We start from the raw sequence: 23,050 nt of genomic DNA, 5'->3' as shown, positions 1-23,050 counted from the left end.
TGGGATGAGGCTCCTCATTTTCTGTGACTTCTGCTTGAAGCCATCCAACTCTTGCTAGCTCTTGCTGAGCTAATATTTAAGAGTCCTTCAGATGCGGTGACCTAGTAGGGAAAACATCCAAGTCTACCTCGGTGATAAAAAGTGTGGCAACTATTGCCCCATCCTCAGAAGGCCGAGGGTAAGCACCACCCGCGGTTCTTCTGTAGGGAGGAGCCGCGGTGGGGAGGGGCTGATGTAAGATCCCATTCTATTTCGTGGTCGGTAGCAGGGCTGGGTTGCAGGACTCCTGCTCCGTGAAGCACCTGGTGTTTCACCAGGAACTGCTCAGGAGGCTGGTGGGGGCCGAGACCTCCAGGCAGCACTGAGGAGACACCGAAACACGGAAGCTGCTGCCACCACCGGCTGATGCAAGTTTTATTGAGACAATGTACAAACAGGCCATGGAAACAAGGCTTCTGATGCTGGGACCAGTAACGTAAAATGAAATACAAAAATAAAAAGGCACTAATCTGTTAAGAAAAGACACTCGATGTGTTCTAAGAATATAAGTCATTTAATACTGTTAATTTTATAGCACAAAATAAAACAAGCTATGATCCCCAAAAATAATTTTAAAAGCTTACACAGAAAATATTATTGCCTGAAATTTACGATCTTTAAGTTACAGGTGAAAAGTTTTGTGTTGTTTTTTGTTGTTTTAAAACACACAGTGAAGACCGTCTAGAAGCAAGGCCACTGTTCCTCCTGCAGAGACAACGGCCCTGTCTCAGAGAACTGTCCTTCTCCTCCTCTACATAAACAACCAGCTCAGTGTCCACACGGTCAGCAGTTACCGGGACATTGGCCTCCGGTCCCAGAGGGTGGAGTTTGAGGCAGAGCTCAGTGCTGTCCACAGAAAACATTAGTCTTAGGTACTGTGTTAAAACAAGAATTCATTCATTTTAAGAAGTTAATGAACATAATATTAAAGGATTAAATTATAAACGCCTGGCACAAAAACACATCATCCCTTTTCAAAAATAACATGTTCATTTTCCTCTGAGCACACATTCCAAGAGCAGTGGCCGCGTGTCCCGGCCCGCCTTGTCTGTAAACAGCTGTGAAGAAAGTCAGCACAGTGCCAGGGATGCTCGAACTCCGAGGAGGAAGCAGCTGTCCTTCCCACCTTCCAGCTTCCCACCGTGAGCAGAGAAGCCGTCTCCTCTGAGCGACTTTAAATCATCAATGGCGGCCAGAGTGTCCTCCTCTTCGTTAACCAGGCCGTCAGATGGCGCCACACCATGCAGAAATGACAAGACGACTCCTGTGTTGGAGGTCCTTCCCAGGATAAATACGTTTTGAATCCAACTGTCAATGCCCTTTAGTACGTAACTTGTTCACTTCCCAGGTGAGTTAATTTAACATCCCAGTATTTTCTTAAATGGCAAACAGTAGAGTAGAGCAAGTAGCAATAATGAACAATCCTAAAAGGAAGGGTGCCCGGGAGGGAAGGCAGCTCCTCTGGAAGATCCACATTTTCTGAAGTTGCTGGGAGCCCCAGGCATGAAACCAAGGCAAGGGCGCTGTTTCTGTATGTTTAGTGTGAAAAAGAATTTCCCTGCCTGATTAAAAAACTAGTAAGGTTCTAAGTAGAAAAGATGCTACTTTTGGCACATATCTTGAGAGCTCAGGACTCAAGGCTCACCTAATTTGAGGCTCCAAACCTCCAGCGCAGTCCTGGAGACAAGTATGTGGGCTGAAGTGATGAGAGACTTACTAGGAAGCGAAATCTAGGCTGTGAGTGTTCTGATTCTGAAGTGCTATGGTCATGATATGGTCAGCAGACGTGGCTGAAAGGAAACTGCTTTCCAAAATGGCATAGTACTTCTTGGGTTCTGAGCCAACTATTGTCAAGAGGCACCTGCAATGACGGGTACCTTCAGAGCCACAGTCGCCACTTGGTCAGGAAGAGATGATTGTTGTCTCTTTCAGGATAACTACGGACAGGCAGTCAGTGTTATTCCCCCCCCCCCCCCAAATGACCATTAATTTTTTTCACACAGGAACACTATCAAAATTCTTTAATAATATGGTGTTACCTGTCTGATAGAAAACTGATTTAAAGAAAAATTTAAATGATACAGAATTGCTCATCAGGTTGCTGCTACATCTCTACGTCTGCTATGTTCATTCTGAGCTGAGGCCTGTCTTCACCAGTGTTTAGAAGGGAGAGCAGACTGAACTGCAAAAAAGGTCCCAGCATTCTAGCTTGCTATAGCCGTTTGTACCAGTTGGCTTGCATGAACAGGCCTCTTTCAGCTAACAGGGAAACTTTAACACCAAACTCGTAAATGGCCCAGCCGGTGTTGTCCAGTGGTTGAGCATCAACCCGTGAAGCAAGAGGTCACTGGTTTCATTCTCGGTTAGGGCACATGCCCAGGTTGTGGCTCAAACCCCAGTAGGGGTGTGCAGGAAGGCAGCCAATCGATGATATTTCTCTCTCATTGATCTCTCCCTCATCCGTCCTCTCTGAAAATCAATAAAACATATTAAAAAAAAACAAAAACAAAAAAACACCTGGTAAATGATTAACGGTAAAATTAGTTAATGGTTCTCCCTAGTCAATAAAACATTAGACACCAAATGTATTAAGCAATTTCCAGACTGCACTTTCTTTGCTTGAGAGCATCACGGGCACACAGACAGTGGAACCAGTGTGAGCAGCACTATCTTTCTCTTGCAGCCGGGTGAGTCCAGGCTGTGGCAGGGAGGACTAGGCTTCAGAGAGAATTTAAAGATTCACTAATGAATTAGATGATTCTATGAACAACCCCACTTTTTCATGAAACTTAAAGGGATTTATTCACTGAACCACAGGACAGAAAACTGGCCAAGAGCCCCCCTCCACATATGCTTCTGTCATTGGCAAACAAGGTGGGCAAAAGTTTCCCCAAACCACCCTCCATATTGTTGCTGCTGGGGACAATATAATCCAAGAAGTTGCCCACACGGCTTGGCACACCACAACTGCTGATATTTTTGGTGTTGTTTGCTATATGGCTAAAGGATAACTACTGCCAACCAAGACAATACAGGCCTCCATTTCAGGTTTGTTATTTCCATTTCCTTAGTTACAGTAGCTTCAGTTTAGAAGCTCATTCCTTGTGATATCACAAAAATCCAACGTGCTATTAAAAACCTGTTCAGAACACACAAGTCTAATTAATTAAGTCTTCCAAAATCAAACCACAAGAAAAAAAGAGAAGAGCCAATTGGAGTTTAGGACAGAATTTCCTCTTCTTTAAGGTTCACTTGCTCTGCTCTTTAAAGAAAAAACAAGTTAGCAACTGAGCTGCTGCTTTGTAGAACAGTGATGTGCAATGTCTTGCCATGGCCTCAAGCTTTCTCTGATGAACATGATAGAACCAGTCACAAGTACAACAGGACAGTGATGAGAAGGACCCTTCCCTCGTCAACTTCTCTCCACTTGTGTGCTTCCACCAGTATTTCCAGTTTATGATCCAAAAAACTCTAAAATCGGCTACTCTTTGACAATACAACTATGATACAAATGCCGAGGCAGCCACTGTGTGCATTCCAAACATGTATGAGACCGCCAGTCTACAGAAAGCTGGACTTCGGCTATGAAATAGAATGATCTCTCTCAAAGGAGAGTATGACAGAATAATGAAGCAGTAGAAAACAGGGCCAATGGCAATCACTCATTTTCATCTGGGTTTTGAGGGTCAAAGATTTTGACGTGTGTAAAAGGAAAAAGCCCTTTGCGCCCATTCACTTCACCTTCCCACTGGCCATTTATGTTCATCCTTGTGACTTTCACAATATCACCAACCTGTAAGAATGGAGAAAGAAGACAAAGTCAGCATGTTCTCTGCAAAAAAAGAAAAGAGAAAGTTAACATTAAATCACACACATTGTCCTATCCAAAAGAAATTATACATTTTTTTTTTAGGACTCAACTTACATGATCAGCCATTTTAAGAAAGCATTAACTGGTTTGGCTCAGTGGATAGAGCATCTGCCTGTGGACTGAAAGGTCCCAGGTTCGATTCCGGTCAAGGGCATGTACCTTGGTTGCGGGCACATCCCCAGTGGGAGGTGTGCAAAAGGCAGCTGATTAATGTTTCTCTCCCATCGATGTTTCTAACTCTATCCCTCTCCCTTCCTCTGTAAAAAAATCAATAAAACTTATTAAAAATAAATAAATAAATAACTGCCTTCATGGAGGTGGAGATAGGAGGGTTAGAAACACCAGTTGCATAGGAGACTGAGTATCTCCACACAAGCCATTGAGAAGCAGACAATTTAACATTTTGTCAGTGTCTACCAAGTTTGGAAACTTGGTACTTTTGCCCTGATGTGACTACATCCTATATAATAAAAGGCTAATATGCAAATTACACCCTTGACTAGGAGTTCGACCACAGGACAGGGTTGGCCAGCCCAACGCCTGTGGGCCCTTCTACCGAGTCCCAATTGGGATGGGCTGGCTGGACTCTACCCATGCTCGAATTTGTGCACAGGGCCTCTAGTATCAACATAAAAAGGGATCATGCTGCAAAAAGCTGAGGGAAAGGCCCAAACAAGATGAGCCAGAGTATGCAGCATAGGCCTGCATACTAATTCTAATTCAATGGACACTATATGTCAGGTGTGTGGCTCCATTTTCAGGGATTTCTACCTGCAGGGCTCCTTTAGACACATCCCCTTGACCCCCAACATACACCTCCTGTGAGGTAGGCCTGGATAAAAGATCCAGAGACTGGAACCCTTCTCAAGGTCACAGGCTGGTCTACCATGAAGCAGGGGTACAAAGGCAGGCAGTACTCAGTGCTGGCCACTTATGTCCTTGTCACTTTGCACAGTGCAAAGGCAGTAGGACACACCAGCACCTAGGACCACTCTGCTTCCCCTCCTCCAGGGCTTTTATCACCAAGACACCCTCTGCTCTTAATGTCTTACCATAACTTTCCCCTAGGAATGCAGACTGGCTGCCATGTGTTTTCTACCTTCCCATCCTTCATTGTTTGGTTTTATCATTCTACTTGTTCACTGGGATTATGGACCCAGCCATATAGAACGACTCGTAATTCCCCAAACCTTCTGAGAAATAAGACTGAAGTCACTACATTTCCATGGAAAAAAACACTATTACCAAATGGAACTTCTCATCTTATGGAAACTGGCTTATTCTCAGTACCCACCAAAATGACAATGGAAAAAAGAACTTTATCCCCTGAGGCTCCCTGGTTATAACACTATGAATTCAATTTTAAAAAAAAGTTTTCTGTCTGAATTCTGACTCAAACTTCTTTAATTAGAGAACAACCAATTCAACACTTGCAGGATGGCTTGTAAAAAGTTATTCTGATAATTAATAATTAGATTTTAACATTTTAGAAAAGCTCTAAGGCAATAGGACACACCAGCACCTAGGACCTAAGACAAAAACAAAATGTACTTTAGTATTCAGATTTTTGTAGTCAAGTACTAGATAAGTATATGAGAAAAACAAGATGTAAAAGCCAACTAACTGCATGTATATAAATTATTACAGTCAATGTCACAGGCTCAATTTAACACCTTAAACCGGCTGAATAATTAAAATTTGGCAGTTAGCAACTGAGAGTTCTATTTTTCAGAGATCCACTAAAAACTAAATTGTAAAATATTTTAGTGGAGAATATTACAACTGAAAAGACATGTTTTCACTGGCTTTGCCTTAAAATAAAATAAAAACTTGGAGGTGAGAGTAAATTAATATAAGAATTAAGTGGGACATGCTAAAGACTTCTAAAATACAGATTATTTTAAGATTAATGTTTGGAATCCACATATTGCTCACCCTCTCCAAGTCACAATTTTTTATTTATAGATAATAGAAAGAGAAATGTCTTTCTTACCCAAAACTAAGATAATCACACAAATGTTTTTGTAATTATGAAAAAATTTCTATTCTTTGAAGTGAACCAAGAACTTAGTTTTATAACTTGTATTTCCTTTCCCTATCGTACAGAAGCCATGAAACAGAAAAACTTCATGATTATATTTTCATTTCTAGAAAAGATATATTTCAGATCTGCATATAAGGAAAACTCCCTTGTGAATGAGAACCCTGAGTTAGAGTACAGAAACAACATAGCTGGAAGCTAAAGTTGATGAAAATCTGAAATCATGACTTCTGTCCAATCTAATAATCTTACTCCATAAAAAAAAGAAGAAAAAAAAGGAATATTTAAGCACCAACATAAGACAAAAATAATGCTTATTTCACTCATCATAATACTCTCCAGGTCTCTCCATGCCATCTCAAGGGTAAGAGATGCTTCTAGATGCTTCTTTTTTACAGTTGCATAGTATTCCACTATGTAAACATACCAGTTTTTAAAATCTATTCATCTACTGATGATCAGTAAATATTTACTAATAAGAACATATATCTAAATATTGACCAGACACACTGGCAAGCAGGAATAAGAGTCCAAGAGTGGCCGAGACCGGTTTGGCTCAATGGATAGAGCGTCGGCTTGGGGACTGAAGGGTCCCAGGTTCGATTCCGGTCAAGGGCATGTACCTTGGTTGCGGGCATATCCCCAGTAGGGGCTGTGCAAGAGGCAGCTGATCGATGACTCTCTCTCACGGATGTTTCTAACTCTCTAGCTCACATGTGTCAAACACAAGGCCCGAGGGCCAAATCCAGCCCGCCAGGCCTTGCAATGTGGCCCGCACCACGCTGTCATCACTGCACTCCGCTGTCAGTTTATGACATTGTCAGTTTATGACTGTTCAGTAAACCATTCAGCCCGCGATTTAGGCTGGATTTTAGATTTTGGACCCTTCTCTGATTGAGTTCGACACCCCTACCTAGCTCTCTCCCTTCCTCTCTGTACAAAATCAATTAAAAAAAAAAAAAAAAAAAAAAAAAAAAAAAAAGAAGAGAGTCCAAGAGTGGTGTCTTGACATCTATATATAAAAGGCTAAGCACCCTAGCCAGTTTAGCTCAGTGGATGGAGTGTTGGCTTGCAGGCTGAAGAGTTGTAGGTTTGATTCCAGTCAAGGGCACATGCTGGGCTCTGAGCTCAATGGGGGTGTGCAGAAGGCAGCCAATCAATGATTCTCTCTCATCATTGACATTCCTCTGTCTTTTCCCCTCCCTCCTCTCTGAAATCAATAAAAAATATATATAAATTAAGAAAGACAAAAGGCCAAGCAACCATCTGATTGGTAGTATGATGCACACTGACCACCAAGGGACAGATGCTCAATGCAGAAACTACCAAGCTGCGGTGACTTGGCAGTGGTGATTCAGAGGAGGGAGCCTGATCTTGGGATGCGTCACCTAAGAACCTCCCTCTCCTCTCGCAATCCAGGACCCCTCTCTATCAGAGAGATAGTTTCGGCCTGATCCTCACAGGCCAGGCCGAAGGACCTCACCTGCTGGAGGGACCCTCCTCACTCCACTGCGCCACCAGAAAAGGACCTGGGAGGTTGGCTCCAGAGTGTGTCCAGTCCATCTCACCCAGTGCCGTCCCACCGGCTACCTTCTAATTAATTTCCTTTCAATGTGCACAAATCTATGCACCAGGGCACTAGAATTTTTTACAGGACATTGGCAGAACTATGAAGAGTCAAGTCTCTTGGTTTTTGTTAAAAGAGGGATGATGGCAAATTCTACAATGCGTAAAAGGTGAGCTTGAAATAAAACCTGGACAAAATTCTGGATACAATTAGCAAAATATAGTTTACAAGGATCAGAATGGGAAATGGGGTATTTATTTACTTATTTATTTATTTATTTTTAATGGGATATTTAGAAGGCTGCCTGGGCTCAACCAAGAATAAGTCTCGCCAGACCATAACCTCATTGTCTTTTTTTAGATGAGACATAGATTAGGAGAGGCTGCAGAGGAGAATTTAGTACAATGATCTGGATTGTGATTTTATGAACTCTGCAGTTAATATGAACCTGGGGGGAGGTTCCAGGGTGTGTCCAGGGGGTCAATATGCTAGAAAACATATTTTAAAAGATTCAGAAGTGTACAGATGGTGTAAGACCAAAACAAAACAAAATAAAACACAACAAAACACCCTGGAGAGACAGCGTAGGGCAACACATTTAAGTCCAAATGAGTTAGGCAAATACAGTTAAGAGGAATTGTAGTGGTTTCTCTCTGACGGGAGAGAAAGAACGTGAGGAATTTCTTAACTACCTGAGTCACCCATTACGGGAGGAAACACATCATGAGACTGTCCCAGAAGTTCCACAAGAACAGAGACCTTTGCTTTGTTCACTGCTGTACTCAAACTCCTGTAACAATGCCTGCCACACAATACGCCCTAGCTGGCTTACATGGCAGGGCTAGGTTCAAATCTCAAAGATTCAAACCTTTGCTGAAGGAGCGAATGTTTAGAATATTTCCAAGTTGAGATAGGAGGGCCAATGGACCTCATCGCAGTAGAAAGCTAAAAAATCACTAGATCATTAGACTAAATATTAGTACAACTTTAATAAGAAAAAAATTATCACAACTTGCCTTCTTTTAATTAATTTTAAAATATGGTTTTAGTGATTTTTAGAGAGAGGGTGAGAGAGAAATATGAACGACAGAAAAACATCACTGATATTCTGCCTGCTGCATGCACCCCCACTAGGGATCTAGCCCGCAACCCAGGCATGTGCCCTCACTTGGAATCGAACCAGTGCTGAGCTGCATCATCTGGGTTGCTTCTTTTTTTTTTAAATCCTCACCCGAGGACATGCTTAGAGAGTGAAAGGGGAAGAGGGAGAGGAAGAGGGAGAGAGGGGAGAGGCTAAGCTCCTTGGTAGCAGGACCCTACAAGATGGATGATTAATGAACAAACTAACATCAACTCTCGAGTCCAGGTGCCTTTTAGGCTCAAAGAATTAAAGTAACCTGTCCAAGATCACACCAGGGAAAACCAGGACTTGAATGAGGGTCCATGATCTTTCCTAACCATCTTGCTTCTCTACTATGTCATAGAATATAATTTTGACTATAGATATTTTATGACAAAAGCACCCTTCCTCCAAATATTATCTTCTAGCCAATGATTTACTCTTGGAAAAGGCTACACTGCTTCCCTCAATCTGAGAATGCTCTTGTAGGGTGTAATTTGTTTCCCAGGAGCCTTTCCAGCCCTATTATATCAAGGGCATGGGAGAGCCGTTTTCAAGGAGTAGGGATACCCACCACAATCCACCTTACAAAGGTATCAACTGTTCCCTTTCAAATCAAATCCCAAGAATCAACATGCTTCTTAAAAAGATGTGAACATTGTACTGTTTTGGCTCAGTGGATAGAGTGTCTGCCTGTGGACTGAAGGGTCCCAGGTTCAATTCCGGTCAAGGGCATGTAGTACCTTGGTTGCAGGCACATCCCCAATAGGGGGTGTGCAGGATGCAGCTGATCGATGTTTCTCTCACATCGATGTTTTTTACTCTCTATCCCTCTCCCTTCCTCTCTGTAAAAAATTAATAAAGTGTGTGTGTGTGTATATAAAAGAGGTGAACATGCCTTAGCTGGTTTTGCTCAGTGGATAGAGCATCAGCCTGAAACTGAAGGGTTCTGGGCTCGATCTCCAGTTGGGGGTGTGCAGGAGGCAGCTGATCAATGATTCTCTCTCATCATTGATGTTTCTATCTTTCCCTTCCTCTCTGAAATCAATAAAAAATAAATTAAAAAGTGAACACGAGAGGAAAATGGCTAAACACAGATCTTTAAAAAATCTCCTTACTCCCAGGAAATGTTCTTTTGAAAATCGAGTTTATGAAAAATACTTGTGAAATAATTCAAGAAATAAAGTTCACCTAAGCCATCATTGTTCTCTGTAATATTATCAAGGGGAATAGGAAGCTTCAATTACTGGTACATTTTGTCCTATTTGTCTCACTTTTCTCATTTGAATTTTAATACTTTTTTCTGGTAACCTAATTGCAACAGTCCCAAGAGAGTTGTTTTTAACAAGACCAGATAGGCACCACTAAGTTTTATAAGATAACATAATTCATAGAAATATTCAAAAAATTATCTTATGCTATTGAAAGTCTAATTTAAATATACAGAATGAGAAACACTGTTAAATAGAATTTGGCAAAGGTGTATTTTTTTTCTTTTCTTAAATATATTTTATTGATTTCTTACAGAGAGGAAGGGAGAGAGAGAGAGCTAGAAACGTCGATGAGAGAGAAACATCGACCAGCTGCCTCTTGCACACCCCCTACTGGGGATGTGCCCACAACCAAGGTACATGCCCTTGACCGGAATCGAACCTGGGACCTTTCAGTCCGCAGACTGACACTCTACCACTGAGCCAAACCGGCTTCAGCAAAGGTGTATTTCTTGAGTTCCACTTTCAGTCTCCATAAAGCATAAAAATGAGACTTTGATAAGGTTTACATGGCTGGGCTAGTGTCACGAGGAGGCTCAGTTATGGAGGTTCTCTTTGGGTCTGAGAGAGCTAAGTAATGGCCGAGTATATGTGTTATCTTAAAATATACATTATCTCCTCCTCTTGATCTTTTTAAGGCCCTTACCTATGTATCTACTGACCAAGTCTAAGTGACCCCCCCCATAGTACCTGCTCTTCCTCTTTACAATCCCCCTGTGCACACTCCAAAGAATGCACCGAATATGGGTTTCTAAAACGTACCTTAGAGCCAGAGGCCAACAGGCAGGTGTCCTAAATGGAGTGAGACTTTAAACACTAGCTCAGGTAAGAACCCAATTCCCGACTTCCTTTATGGTTCTTAGAATTCTGATTGCAGTCTTACCCCCAAGGTTCTCACCTGAATGTGCCAAGTTACACCAACTCTCTGAATCCTAGCTCCCTACTACTCCTAGGATGAAATGACAGATGTGAAAATGCTTCAGAAGGCAGAAACCACCATGCAAAATGGAAGGTATTTTTAAAAAATATATTTTTATTTATTTCAGGGAGGGAGGGGGAGAGAGAGAGAGAGAGAGAGAGAGAGGAACATAGTAATGAGAGAGAATCATTGACTGGCTGCCTCCTATGTGCCCCATATTGGGGACCAAGCCCACAACCCAGGCATGTGCCCTGACCAGGAACCGTGACCACCTATTTTATAGGTCGACACTCAACCACTGAGCCATTCCGGGTGCAAACTAGGAGGTATTAAGAGCCTAGTACACAAGCTATTTTAGGGTGCTGAGGAGTAGACTAGGCCAGGCATGTGGAAGATCTGTGTGAGATGAGAAGACCAGAAGGCCTACTCAGAGAGGACTCTTATCTGCGGATGGGGCTTCTTCTGCCACAGCCTCACTTCTTCCTCACAGCCAAGAAGAGAGGGAAAAGTAACCATGGACTTTGAAATAAACCTTCAGGTGCAGTTAACTGAGATATGACTCCTGGTCTAGAAAATACTGAGGACCAAATATATACAAAACAAATTATAGCTAACCTTTATCTGTGGTTAGAATGTTTTATGGGTTAAGTTTTGCTTTTTTTTTTGAAGCAACAGGCTCCATTACTTCATCCTTCTGCCATGCACCTAGGCTATCTCCCTGCTTTGAACCTGAGGTAAATACACAGAGAACAATCACTAACAATCTGTTTCTCTTAACACATATGCGATTTGGTATTAAGAAAGAATATTCAGCCCCACTGGTATGGCTCAATGGTTGACCATTGACCTATGAACCAGGAGGTTATGGTTTGATTCCTGGTCAGGGCACATGCCCAGGTTGCAGGCTCGGTCCCCAGTGTGGAGCATGCAGGAGGCAGCAGATTTCTCATCACTGATGTTTCTGTTTCTCTCTCCCTCTTCTTCCTCTCTGAAATCAATAAAAATATTTTTAAAAATATTTAAGTTCTATTTCATGCTATTATAATTTACAAAATATCTCATAAGTAAGATATGAGACATTTAAAAATTATCACTCTGGGCCCTGACTGGATAGCTCAGTTGGTTAGAACAGTGGTCACCAACCTTTTGGACCTCACAGATCACCAGTAGTCCACGGAACACCAGTTGGCGTCCGCTGCTCCAAAGGTTTCCTTGAACCAGTAGTTGCCAACCTTTTGGACCTCACACACCACCAGTGGTCTGCGGACCACCAGTTGGCGACTGCTGGGTTAGAGCACCATCCTGCTATGCCAAGGTTGCAAGTTCAATCCCCGGCCAAGGCACATATAAGAACCAACCAATGAATGCATAAATATATAGAACAACAAATTTCAATGTCTGTCTGTCTCTCTCCCCACTCCCTCCTTTCCTTCTTTCTCTAAAATCATTAACTAAATGAAAACATTAAAACAAATTATTCCTCTGCCTGACCAAAGAGAAGTTCTAAGACATTTATTCAGATTTCTCTTCAAGTCAACTAACCACATCAGAAACAGGAAAATGTATAAGAGGCTATGTGCCTATCTGTCTACTGATGTCATCTCTAGGTCATGGGTCTTTCTTAACTATCATCTTTCCTTATTGGAAAGAAAATTGACTACTGTGAAATGAAATCTATGAGTCCTTGGGAGCAGAAAATAGAGCAAACAGGTTGAGAACTTGGAAGAAACAGGAATAGAAAATGACAAAAGAATCACGTGGACTACTCACAGCGGGTCTTCTAAGATCACCCAGTTCTCTTATTCTCATGAATATTACTTTGCAGAAACAAAATTAAAATGAAAGATAAATACAAATGTCAAAGAACTCCAAAAACAACCTTAGTAGATTTTACCTCTAATGCCAAGGCAGTCTTGTCATAAGCACAGGGAACTCTTTTCTGGATTGCTTTTGCAAAGACAGGTCCATTCTGTGTGGATGGCAATGGGTTGATTGCTGCCCCAGGAGTACTGGAAACTGCAGGTAGAGGAGTTGTGGTCTGAGGTTGAGCATATGCATGAGCAGGTTCTGGGATCCCATAACTGTTGGAATTTCTATTTCCATGCTTTCCATGTGGTGAGGATCTCACGAGCTTTTCAACATAAGGGACGGGAATCATCCCGATCCGGCCATCCTTGTTCCGGGCACTCCACCACTGTTCTTCAGGCTTCTCTATTATCACCAGGATCTCACCTTTTTTAAAGGGCAGGTCTTCAGCATCATTCCCAGGAAAATCATAGAGAGTCCGTACATATTCCACATTTTCTTCTGCTGTAGGCAGGTTAGGTGCTGATACAGATCCCATGGGTGGGCTTGGATACCTTGAAAAAGAAAATTACTTTAATAAGAGAAAAATCTTACTCTATACCAGTGTTTGCCAAACTTCTAAATAAGCCATTCTCTATAATAAATTATCTCTCTCTTTAAATTAACTCCATCTCTGTAGTTAAGATTCTGTTGCACTGATTTACTATCATTTGTATTGCAACATGTCAATATCCTAAATATGCATTTTTAAATCACATGCCAAATGCATACATACACATACACACCCCATACTTCTGTTTTATAGGAATCTTTTGTTTACACATAGTACCTGGCCTGAATTTATTAAAAACCTAGAGTAAGTTCAGTAGCTATCTTCCTCAGGACCTTGTCACAACCACCACATACTCTCCCTCATGGTTCTAATCTATGGCATGCATCCTGCACACTTCCCTGGATACCCACAGAGATGACACAGACCTCTGTCTCTCTGTCCCTCACAGTATAAAATGCACTACATTCCAAACTTACAAAGCCCTCACAGTACATCTTGTATAGGAATCATCACCTGAACACCCAAATGAAAGCATGTGAAAGTTTTCACTGCAAAGCTCACAGGCAAGCCTTAGCTGGTTTGGCTCAGTGGACAGAGCATCGGCCTGCGGACTGAAGGATCCCAGGTTCAATTCCAATCAAGGGCACATGCCTGGGTTGCGGGCTTGATCCCCAGTAGGGAGCGTGCAGGAGACAGTTAATGATTCTCATCACTGATGTTTCTCTCTCTCCCTCTCCCTTCCTCTCTGAAATCAATAAAAATAGTTTTTAAAAAACAAACATATAACTCACGGGCAAGAGCTAGCTATCAGCTAAGCATTAGTCAGTCCGCAGACACCACTCCCTTTGTTGTGCTCACAGATTCAATGTGTATTAGCCTAGTACATTGCTTAATGTACTCCCAGAGACAATAACACACGCACAGTCTCCTGCTATCCAACATCCCATTTGTAATGCTCCTTCTGTGACAGAAAACAGAGGTCTCCCTCTTAGGTTCAAGAACTTAAGTGTTCTGAAAAGTTGTGAACACACTAAGTTTTAGAAGAAACTTTTACCATTACCCTGCCCCCATAACTTTTTAAAAATATATTTTTATTGATTTTTTTTTACAGAGGAATAGAGTCAGAAACATGAATGAGAGAAAAACATCCCCCACCAGATGCCTCCAACATACTCCCCACTGGGTAAGGGCCGGCAACCAAGGTACATGCCCTTGATGGGAAATGAACCCGGGACCCCTGAGTCCGAAGGCCGATGCTCTATCCACTGAGCCAAACCAGTCAGGGCCCCCATAACCTTTTTGAAGCATACAATCTACCCCAGAGTAACAAATCCTGGACTTCATACAAAGACTCTGCCCGTCTTTAGATGTCTTTGCTTGCAGAACCATTCACCAGGGCCATGTTCTATAATAGCCCTGAGGGAGAATGCTAGGATGCTTCCACTAAGGTTTCCCATTAGCCCATGGCCATTCTCTTTCTTCATTTCCCCCATTAGTGATCTAAGAAGTTATTTCATAACAACATGGTCTATGTCAAAACATTCTTTTAATTTGATTTACAAAAAGTGTCACCATATTACAAAATCAGCAAAAATAGAAAAACAAAAATCTCATAGTTCCTGCTCAAATGTAGCTATAGTTCTCCTTCCCTTCTTCTCCCCTCCCACTACATGGCTTTCTTTAAAAAAAAAAAAAAAAAAAGGACTGTGGCAGTTTTTCTGCCTAATATCACACTACAGGTGTTTTCCCCACATCACTGGTCTTTTTCAGGACAGGATAACATTTCATTCTACGAGCCTGCTGCAATGAAGCACCCCTGTTTTACCTGATATTTAAGTTTTCTTTTTCCCTATTTAATCATCCACATCATAAATTCTTTTGACCATATTTTCCCTATGCTGGATTTTTTGTAAAGCCTTGATTCCCAGATTAAAGAACAGGAACATTTTCATGGACCTTGGTACATACTTGCTACACTATTTCCCAAAAGCAGTCTTCATGATTTGACAAAGCTTGTATCTTTTTAATGTAAATTAGTAGTTCATAGTCATCAGAATATCATGGTGATTAGGAGCTTGATTTAAAACATCAAAGGCCTTATTACTTACTAAGGGGCAAATTGCTTACTATCAACAGTACATCTAAAAAGAGATAGCAGGCCCTAACCGGTTTGGCTCAGTGGATAGAGTCTCGGCCTTTGGACTGAAGGGTCTCAGGTTCGATTCCAGTCAAGGGCATGTATCTTGGTTGCAGGCACATCCCCAGTATGTTTCTCTCTCATTGATGTTTCTAACTCTCTATCCTTCTCCCTTCCTCTCTGTAAAAAATAAAATATATTTTAAAAAAATAAAGAGATAGCAGGACTCAGGCTGGTGTTGCTGTTGTTAGAGCATTGGCCCACACTCCGAAGGGTTACAGATTTGATTCCTGGTCAGGACGCTTACGAAGTTAACAGATTGATGTTTCTCTCTCACATTAATGTCTGTCTCTCTTCCTCTCCCAACTCAGTAAAAAATATATTTTTAAAAAATCCTCTTTGAAGTCTTCCCTAACCCCTTAGTTGATCATACTTGCTTTTAAGCTCTCATGGTATTATATTTTAATTTGTTCAAAGGCTAGAATCATGGTTTATTTGCATTATATGCTTTGAATCTAGTATTGGGCTTTGGTATAGAGTAGGCCTTATATGTTGAAATTCCTAATAAAATTAAAATGCTGCCGAAACTGGTTTGGCTCAGTGGATAGAGCGTCAGCCTGCGGACTGAATGGTCCCGGGTTCGATTCCGGTCAAGGGCATGTACCTTGGTTGCGGGCACATCCACAGTGGGGGGCGTGCAAGAGGCAGCTGATAGATGACTCTCATCGATATTTCTAACTCTCTATCTCTCTCCCTTCCTCTCTGTAAAAAATCAATAAAATCAATAAATAAATAAATTAAAATTAAAATGCCAAAGACACAGGGAAGCATTTCCCATTCCAGTTTCTATCCTTTTCTTCCTTCTGAAAACACAAAGGCTTTGCCATTCCAACTCCCTAAACCTGGTTTAATTCAGTTAGCAAAGGAAATCCTGGATTTGTCTTCCAAAACTCTTTACCTCAGCACTGATCCACTGTACTCTTAGCCATCATTCCAGACTAGCTGCCACATGCCTGGGATCCCAAATTACTTATGAGGATCTTAGCGCAGACTCTCGGATAATCTGAACTACCACTATTAAGCACTCATTTTACTTATCAGAAAGAACGAAAATATTTTAACTTGAAGAGACCTTTAATCTAGTCCAACTATTAAGATCAAAAGGAAAATTCTTTCTTAGATTAAAAAAAAATTATCTGAATTTGAGTCTCTCAGACAAGAGATATGTCACAAATCAAATGGCTGTCAGTATTTTACATGCTACGGGAACATAACTGGCAACCTTCCATTCCGGTCATGTCATAGTTCTTATGTCTCATCTGAATTAAGATGATTTAAAGTTTAAATCATCTTAATTCAGATGATTTATCTTAATTCGAGTTTCTTCTTACCGATGGTTTAAATTTTAAACCATCGGTAAGAAGAAACTCGAAAGATTATTCACAGTGTTGCATTCTATGCTAATCAAAATTACTGGCAATCCTTCTTCCCAATTAATTATAAAAAGTCCAGATTTGAGTTCCCTTAAATATTTAGAACAGGAGCTGTGGGAGGTATGTATCCTCTGGTCCATGCAATCCTTGCTTTTTGCCTCCCAGGTGTGAGGGTTCTCCTCTGGACCAGGTTAGGCTGCGCATCCTTTTCCAGTTCTCCCACAGCTACTTTAGCTATTAGGTAGCATGGAAATAGCCTTTATTATCAGTAAGCTCCATTTGTTGCTTCTTGTCTGTGCTCTGATGGGGGATTGAACCCACAACCTTGGCCTAATTGGGATGATGCTCTAACTAACTGAGCTACCCAGCCAGGACAGGACTATTGATTTAATGTTAGTTCCATATTACCACATACATACAATGTGCAAAGTCTGTTGAGTAAAAAAACAAGATTTTCTCTAAGGGTCAACTTGCCTGTTTTAAAATGTTTACTTCTCATGATTTTTCTCCTAGCCTTCATAAACTAAAACTGGAAAGCAAGTTATAGAAAAAACACACTTTCAAGTTTCTAAACCATGGGAAAATATAGTTCATATTTTAAAAATCCACTCAGACACTTTCTGAAACACTCTGTTGTTAAACTGGAAATAGCCTCTATTATATATACAAAAACACACACAGTAGTGCTTACCTGACCACTAACTATAGCAATGCACAGAATCTTAAAATTGTTTATATTCAAATAAAATGGAAGTGATTTGTAATATAAAAATTACATCCACATGCATAAAGAGAACCCTTTACGGTCATTCAAAATTAACGAAAGCTGGTGGGAGCTCTCGGGAACACGGCCACATCTTTCTTTTTTAAAAATATATTTTATTGATTTTTTTATAGAGAGGAAGGAAGAGGGATAGTGAGAAACATCGATGAGAGAGAAACATCGACCAGCTGCCTCCTGCACAGCCCCCACCGGGTTATGTGCCCGCAACCAAGGTACATGCCTTGACCGGAATCGAACCCGGGACCTTCTACCCACTGAGCCAAACCGGTTCCGGCCACATCTTTCTGACTTTCTTCCCTCTCAGGCATGCATTCCCTAAACTCTAAGAGTCCCTGAAAGATTTGCAACCAGAGGAGCAATGGGCAGACACAGCTCGTTTGGGCTAACTCCTTGAACCTGTCTACAAGGCCCCTTTGCTCTGACTTCCAAGTGAGCCACAGCATCTCCCAGATTCTCTCCTGTTGCTTGTTCTATCCTAAGGCCTTTCTTGTTTCATTGTCTCCAGCTCTGACAAATGTATTCTCAAAAACGAATCAACAGAAAACATCTGACATGACACGTTTTGGGGGCAAGTTTACCACAGACAAATACAAAAAGCAATTATAGTAATAAGATAAACATAAATGTACCAAACCATCATAGTTTCTTCCTCTCCTTATCATTTCTCCTTCCCCCAAAACCAGGATCAATCTTATCTCCAAAACAGGCATTTCCACCAGGCTGTCTATTGATGTCAACATAAGTCATCCATCACCATCATTTTGCACTTTATAATTTCCACAGGTTCAAACTCCTCCACTGGCACCCACTGAACTTTATTTACTTATTTTTGTTATCATTACAGGTGTCTCCCATTTTCTCCCTTTTTCCCTATCTACCCGTCCACCCCCCGCTCCCAGACCTTCCCCATGCTATTGTCTGTGTCCAAGAACTACGTATATAAATTCTTTGGTTAATTTCTTCTATTCCCTCCCACCTCACCCCCACTGAGATCTGTTATTCTGTTCCATGCATCCATACCTCTGGATCTATTTTGTTCATTATATTCCACGTGTGAGACCATGTGATATTTGTCTTTCTCTGTCTTATTTTTCCCTCCAGGCTAATGCTAACATCTAACCAAATCCATAAATTTCAGGGTTGGGAGAGGCAATCCAAAGACTCAGTAAAACAAAGTATACCCGTCAGGATCTAATTCAACCAGCATTGAGAGGCCTATGAAAAATATCAAGGAAAATAAAAAGCTAAATTACAATGATGTTTGGGATAGAGGGCATAGAGGAGAAACAATTAAAACTGAACTGAGTGGGAGGGTCAGGGGAAGGACCTATTATTTGTGAGAAGACTGGAACAACAGGTAGGCTTTCAATAGGTGAGGAGTGGGTGGAGTTAGGCAGTCAACCAAGAGCCAACAGCCTAAACAAAGGTTCCCAGGGAGTGACTGAGAGGACTAACGGGGCTGCATCAGGCTAGGAGAGGCGGTAAGCACAGATATCAAAGACAGATTTGGTATTTGGGAAGACAGTACAAGAAAAATTTGTAGTAGTTTTTTTAGTGGGTAGCAGGAAGCCAATGCAGCTTGCATATTCTTTTTTCTTCCTCTTGAAGGGAATAGAGCCATTTATTTACTCATACTTTTTGGAACAGCTGTATTATACAGTACCTGTTACCTCAAAGTAAGCATAATGCATTGCACATAGTGTGACTTAATAAATGCCTGAAATTAATGATGTAATTCCCTTCCCCAGTTAGGGAAGTCATTTCCTAAAATGTTACAAAATCTCATCATAATGGGTTCTAAGATTCTAATTCCTTATATTGAAATTATATTGTGCTCAGAATTGAGTCCAATTACTAGCATCTTCAAGGACCTGAAGTTTCACCAATCAGATTCTTTTGTGTCTAGGTCTTTGTTATACAATATTTGATTTATAACCGCTTTCTCCCATTTTTTAGTCCATTTAGGGGGCTCTTTCCCCCTCACCACATGGGAGTCTGTACTTGTTCTTCAATCATTTCCACCTTTGCTATTAAAAAAAAAAAGTCTATTTAGTTCAGTAATCTTATAGGCATTATTCTGTCATGGCTTTGTTTCTTCTCTATCTCTATTTCATAGAAGCAACACAGGTTAAGCATTCAGTGGCTGCTCCTTAATTACAATAGCTTGTAATGTATAAAGCTCATAGCAATACCTTGTCAGCAAATCTGTAAAATCAAAAGCATTTCATCCCCCCCCCAAATCTATATTAGCATCCTATCCCTTTAAAATAGACATTTAAGGAAAAAAATTGGGCAGTGCAGGATCTCTTATTTTCTTCACTTCAAATTTGGCATAATTTAAAGAGAAAAACCCCCTGATAAAATACCAAGGCAAATAATCAAATAAAAGAATGAATCACCCTGTAGGTGGTTGAGCATCGACCTATGAACCAGGAGGTCATGGTTGGATTCCTGGTCAGGACACATGCTAAGGTTTCCAACTCAATCGCCAGGAGGGGGCGTGCAGGAGGCAGCAGATCAGTGGTTCTCATCATTGATGTTTCTCTCTCTCTGAAATCAATAAAAATATATATATTTTAAAAAGAATGTATTTTACTTGGGAAAGGCAATGTTTGATGTTCAGTGTCACTTAGGGTTCTTAACTCTAAAACAGATATTAAGTCATTAGCCTTGATATAAAAAGTACATTTAAAAACCAAATAGGATATAAAAAAAAAGTCAATAAAAAATTTCCCTTACAGTTATAAGTAAACATTTTAGTCTTACTTTGCCTTGTAATTTAACCAAATGAATTCAATCAATTTACGGTCCAGCTTTAAGAAAAACTACTGAAATTTAAAAAAAAATTTTTTAAAGACCTCTCTGAAACCAAAGTTTTTAAAGTTTTTGCATTTAATGTATGATATAATAGGTGTCTGGCTATTTCAAACTTGGCATCAAGCTATTACTATACAATTTTGATATTTCAGTTAAAGGGTTTTGTTTCTAAATGCTAAAGCATTTTAACTTGTCGAGGGCTCCAAAGGCTGCTGGATATAAGTTCTTAACTTGGCTTTCAGAAATCTGCAGGGAATCCAGAGAACCTTGAATGGTGTGCAAACGTGTGTGTACATGCATTTTTGGGGAGAGGGAGGATGCCACGGCTATCTAGAGATTCTCAAAGAAGTCCGTGGTCCAAAAAAGGTTAAAAAAACAAAAACAAAAAAACCCCAACCCCCCAAATAACAAAAACCCTGCTTTAATATGATAACCAAATAGGGAACCCGACGAATGGCATAAAAACAAACAAACACGTACATTTTAATTTCTAATTATGCAACCGCCATTAATATGTTTAAAGACGCATCCCCTCAGCCAAAGTGACCCAGATCCTGACACTAGCCTTCCATTCGGAATGCCTTCTGGAAATAATAATTTGGTTCAGAAGGGGGGGAAATGAGTTCAATCATAAACACACACGCGTGCACACACACACACACACTCGCTCTTTTGGATTAACCCCATGCACCAACCCGGCCATGGTCGACCCTCCTCGGGGGTCGGGTGGGCTGCACGCAGCCCGGGGAGCGCGGGCGCTCGCGTACCTGGGCGCAGGCTCGATGAGGGTGGTGGTGTCCAGGTAGTGAATCTTGTAGAACTCCAGCAGGGCCGGCAAGTGGTCAAACTCCTGGTCCCCGATCTTGAAACGGCGGTTGGGCAGTGAGTTGATGATGTAGTGGGAGACTCGCGAGTTCTCGGACACCGACAACACATAGTCCCCGGGGCAGGTGGAGGAGTCGCGGACGAGGAACATGCCGTGGCGCTGGCCCTGGAGCCGGCTCTGCGCCTCCTGGCGAGTCACCGGCCCCATGTACCAGGAGGAGCGGTCTGAGGAGTCGAACCTGGCGGAGGACATGGTGTCGGGCCGAGGCTCTGGGCCGGGTTGGGGCGGCGGCAGCTGTTCTCCCCTGCTCTGGACGCCTTGGCCCGGCAGACGGCTTCGGGATCGAAGAAGGGCCTCTCGGCACACCTCGAGGCGCGCTTAGAGGACCGAGCCAGCACCTTCCTCTCGGCTCCGGGCCCGCAGCATCCTCCGCCTTGGCCCGCCTGCTCCGGGGCCTCCTCACGGAAGGAGCCCGGCTCGGGAATGCGGACCAGAGCCCGAGGTCGGGGCGGGCGAAGCCGAACCGCAGCGGAGGCCGCCCCGGGCTTCTCGGACTGCCCCACGTCCTGGAGCGCCTTCCTCCGCTCACTCCAGGCCTGAAACGCGCCCCGAGGCTTTACACCGACTCCAGCCGCCACACCAACCACCGAACTCCAAGAAGCGTCGCGCCTCCAGGGGTGGTTTTGCCTAGCCGGTTCCCAAGAGCCACAGCAACAAAATGGCGGACGCGGGAGAAGCTCCCAGCCACCACCCCCTCCGCTCAGCGCGCTCCGAGTGCGCACGCGCGGCCTCCGCTCCCAGCTGCCGCCGGAGCCCTCCCCGTGACGTATCGCGGCGCAGCCAATCAGGAGCGTGGTGGTGACGTTCGGGGCGTGGGCCGCTCGCTCAGGCTCCCGCGTTCCGGGAGGAGGCGGAGGAGTTGGCGGCGGCGGCGGCGGGCACTCCCTTCTTGGGTCGTGGTACACCGCCGGGGGCGCTGCCACTCCCGGGTCTCCTGGAGCTGGCAGGGGAACAGCTGGAGCCCAGAGGGAGCGGCATTTCGAAACCTGCTTTAGGAACAAAGCGTAGCGTGCGAGCCGCCGAGTCTTCGGGGCCAGGGAGGCGTGGCACTGAGGTGACCTGGCCTGGCCGGCCGAGGGCACAGGGCCGCGCAGCCTCAAGTGGAGATGACCGCGGGGGCTGAAGCGACCACAGATAAAGATTGGGTGACCCTGGCTAAGGGACACGGTCTGGCCAGTTAACCCCACAGGCACTAGTGGGGTTGTGAAGGTTGGATGAACAGTATTAAGTAGTCTAGGAAGTACAGCCTGAGGTAATGTCATCATTGGCGCTGAATTAATGCAAATAAAATACAGACGTATCTTGGGCGTGGCCTTAAGAGCTTGACTGCAGGGGTTCAGCTTGGTTCTCCGAGTTACTCTTTCACTCCCCTCTCGTTTATATTTTTATTGATTTCAGAGAGGAAGAGAGAGGGATAGAAACATCGATGATGAGAGAGAATTATGGATTGGCTGTCTCCTGCATGTCCCCCACTGGGGGATTGAGTCTGAAATAGGGGCATGTGCCCTGACCTGTGACCTCCTGTTCATAGGTCGACACTCAACCACCATTTGGGCTAGAATGTAAATTTTAAGAAAGTGGGGATCTTGTCTCTCCTGTTGAACTCTGGGCCTAGCACAATTCGTGGCCTTGAGATGATGCTCAAATAAACCTCTAGGCTACTGGTGCCCGATCATTGATAATACCACCCCAGGAATTGGACAGGCAAGTAAGGACATCCTCAAAGGCAGTACAAACTCTTACGTAGATCCCTCTGTCAGTGGAATTTCATTTTGGCCCTTTGCCTACCCCCTACCCTCTAAGTTG

General features: G+C 42.7%; 1 protein-coding gene across 1 annotated transcript; it reads right to left on the bottom strand.

Annotated features, from left to right (window-relative positions):
• Positions 1 to 387: 387 nt before the first annotated feature.
• On the bottom strand, positions 388 to 21,971 carry CRKL (CRK like proto-oncogene, adaptor protein). Its single transcript, XM_084867849.1, has 3 exons — positions 21,126 to 21,971; positions 12,723 to 13,188; positions 388 to 3,832 (listed from the first exon to the last, which is right to left on the bottom strand). Exons 1-3 carry the CDS (start codon positions 21,434 to 21,436, stop codon positions 3,698 to 3,700), a joined length of 912 nt encoding a protein of 303 aa, XP_084723975.1. The 5' UTR covers positions 21,437 to 21,971; the 3' UTR covers positions 388 to 3,697.
• Positions 21,972 to 23,050: the final 1,079 nt, after the last annotated feature.

Source organism: Pipistrellus hanaki (assembly GCF_964339955.1).
Source record: "Pipistrellus hanaki genome assembly, chromosome: 19".
In the NCBI taxonomy this organism is placed as follows: domain Eukaryota; kingdom Metazoa; phylum Chordata; class Mammalia; order Chiroptera; family Vespertilionidae; genus Pipistrellus; species Pipistrellus hanaki.
Note: the sequence above shows the minus strand (reverse complement) of the source record. Positions and strands in the feature narration are given on the sequence as shown.

What these genes read in the sequence shown, in the direction of transcription:
- CRKL (XM_084867849.1), bottom strand. Translation starts at nt 21,436, where the DNA reads ATGTCCTCCGCCAGGTTCGACTCCTCAGACCGCTCCTCCTGGTACATG. An exon ending in CTCATCGAGCCTGCGCCCAG is followed by an intron (nt 13,189 to 21,125) that starts GTACGCGAGCGC and finishes TTCTTTTTCAAG; the next exon opens with GTATCCAAGCCCACCCATGG. An exon ending in AGACTGCCTTGGCATTAGAG is followed by an intron (nt 3,833 to 12,722) that starts GTAAAATCTACT and finishes CCATTCTTACAG; the next exon opens with GTTGGTGATATTGTGAAAGT.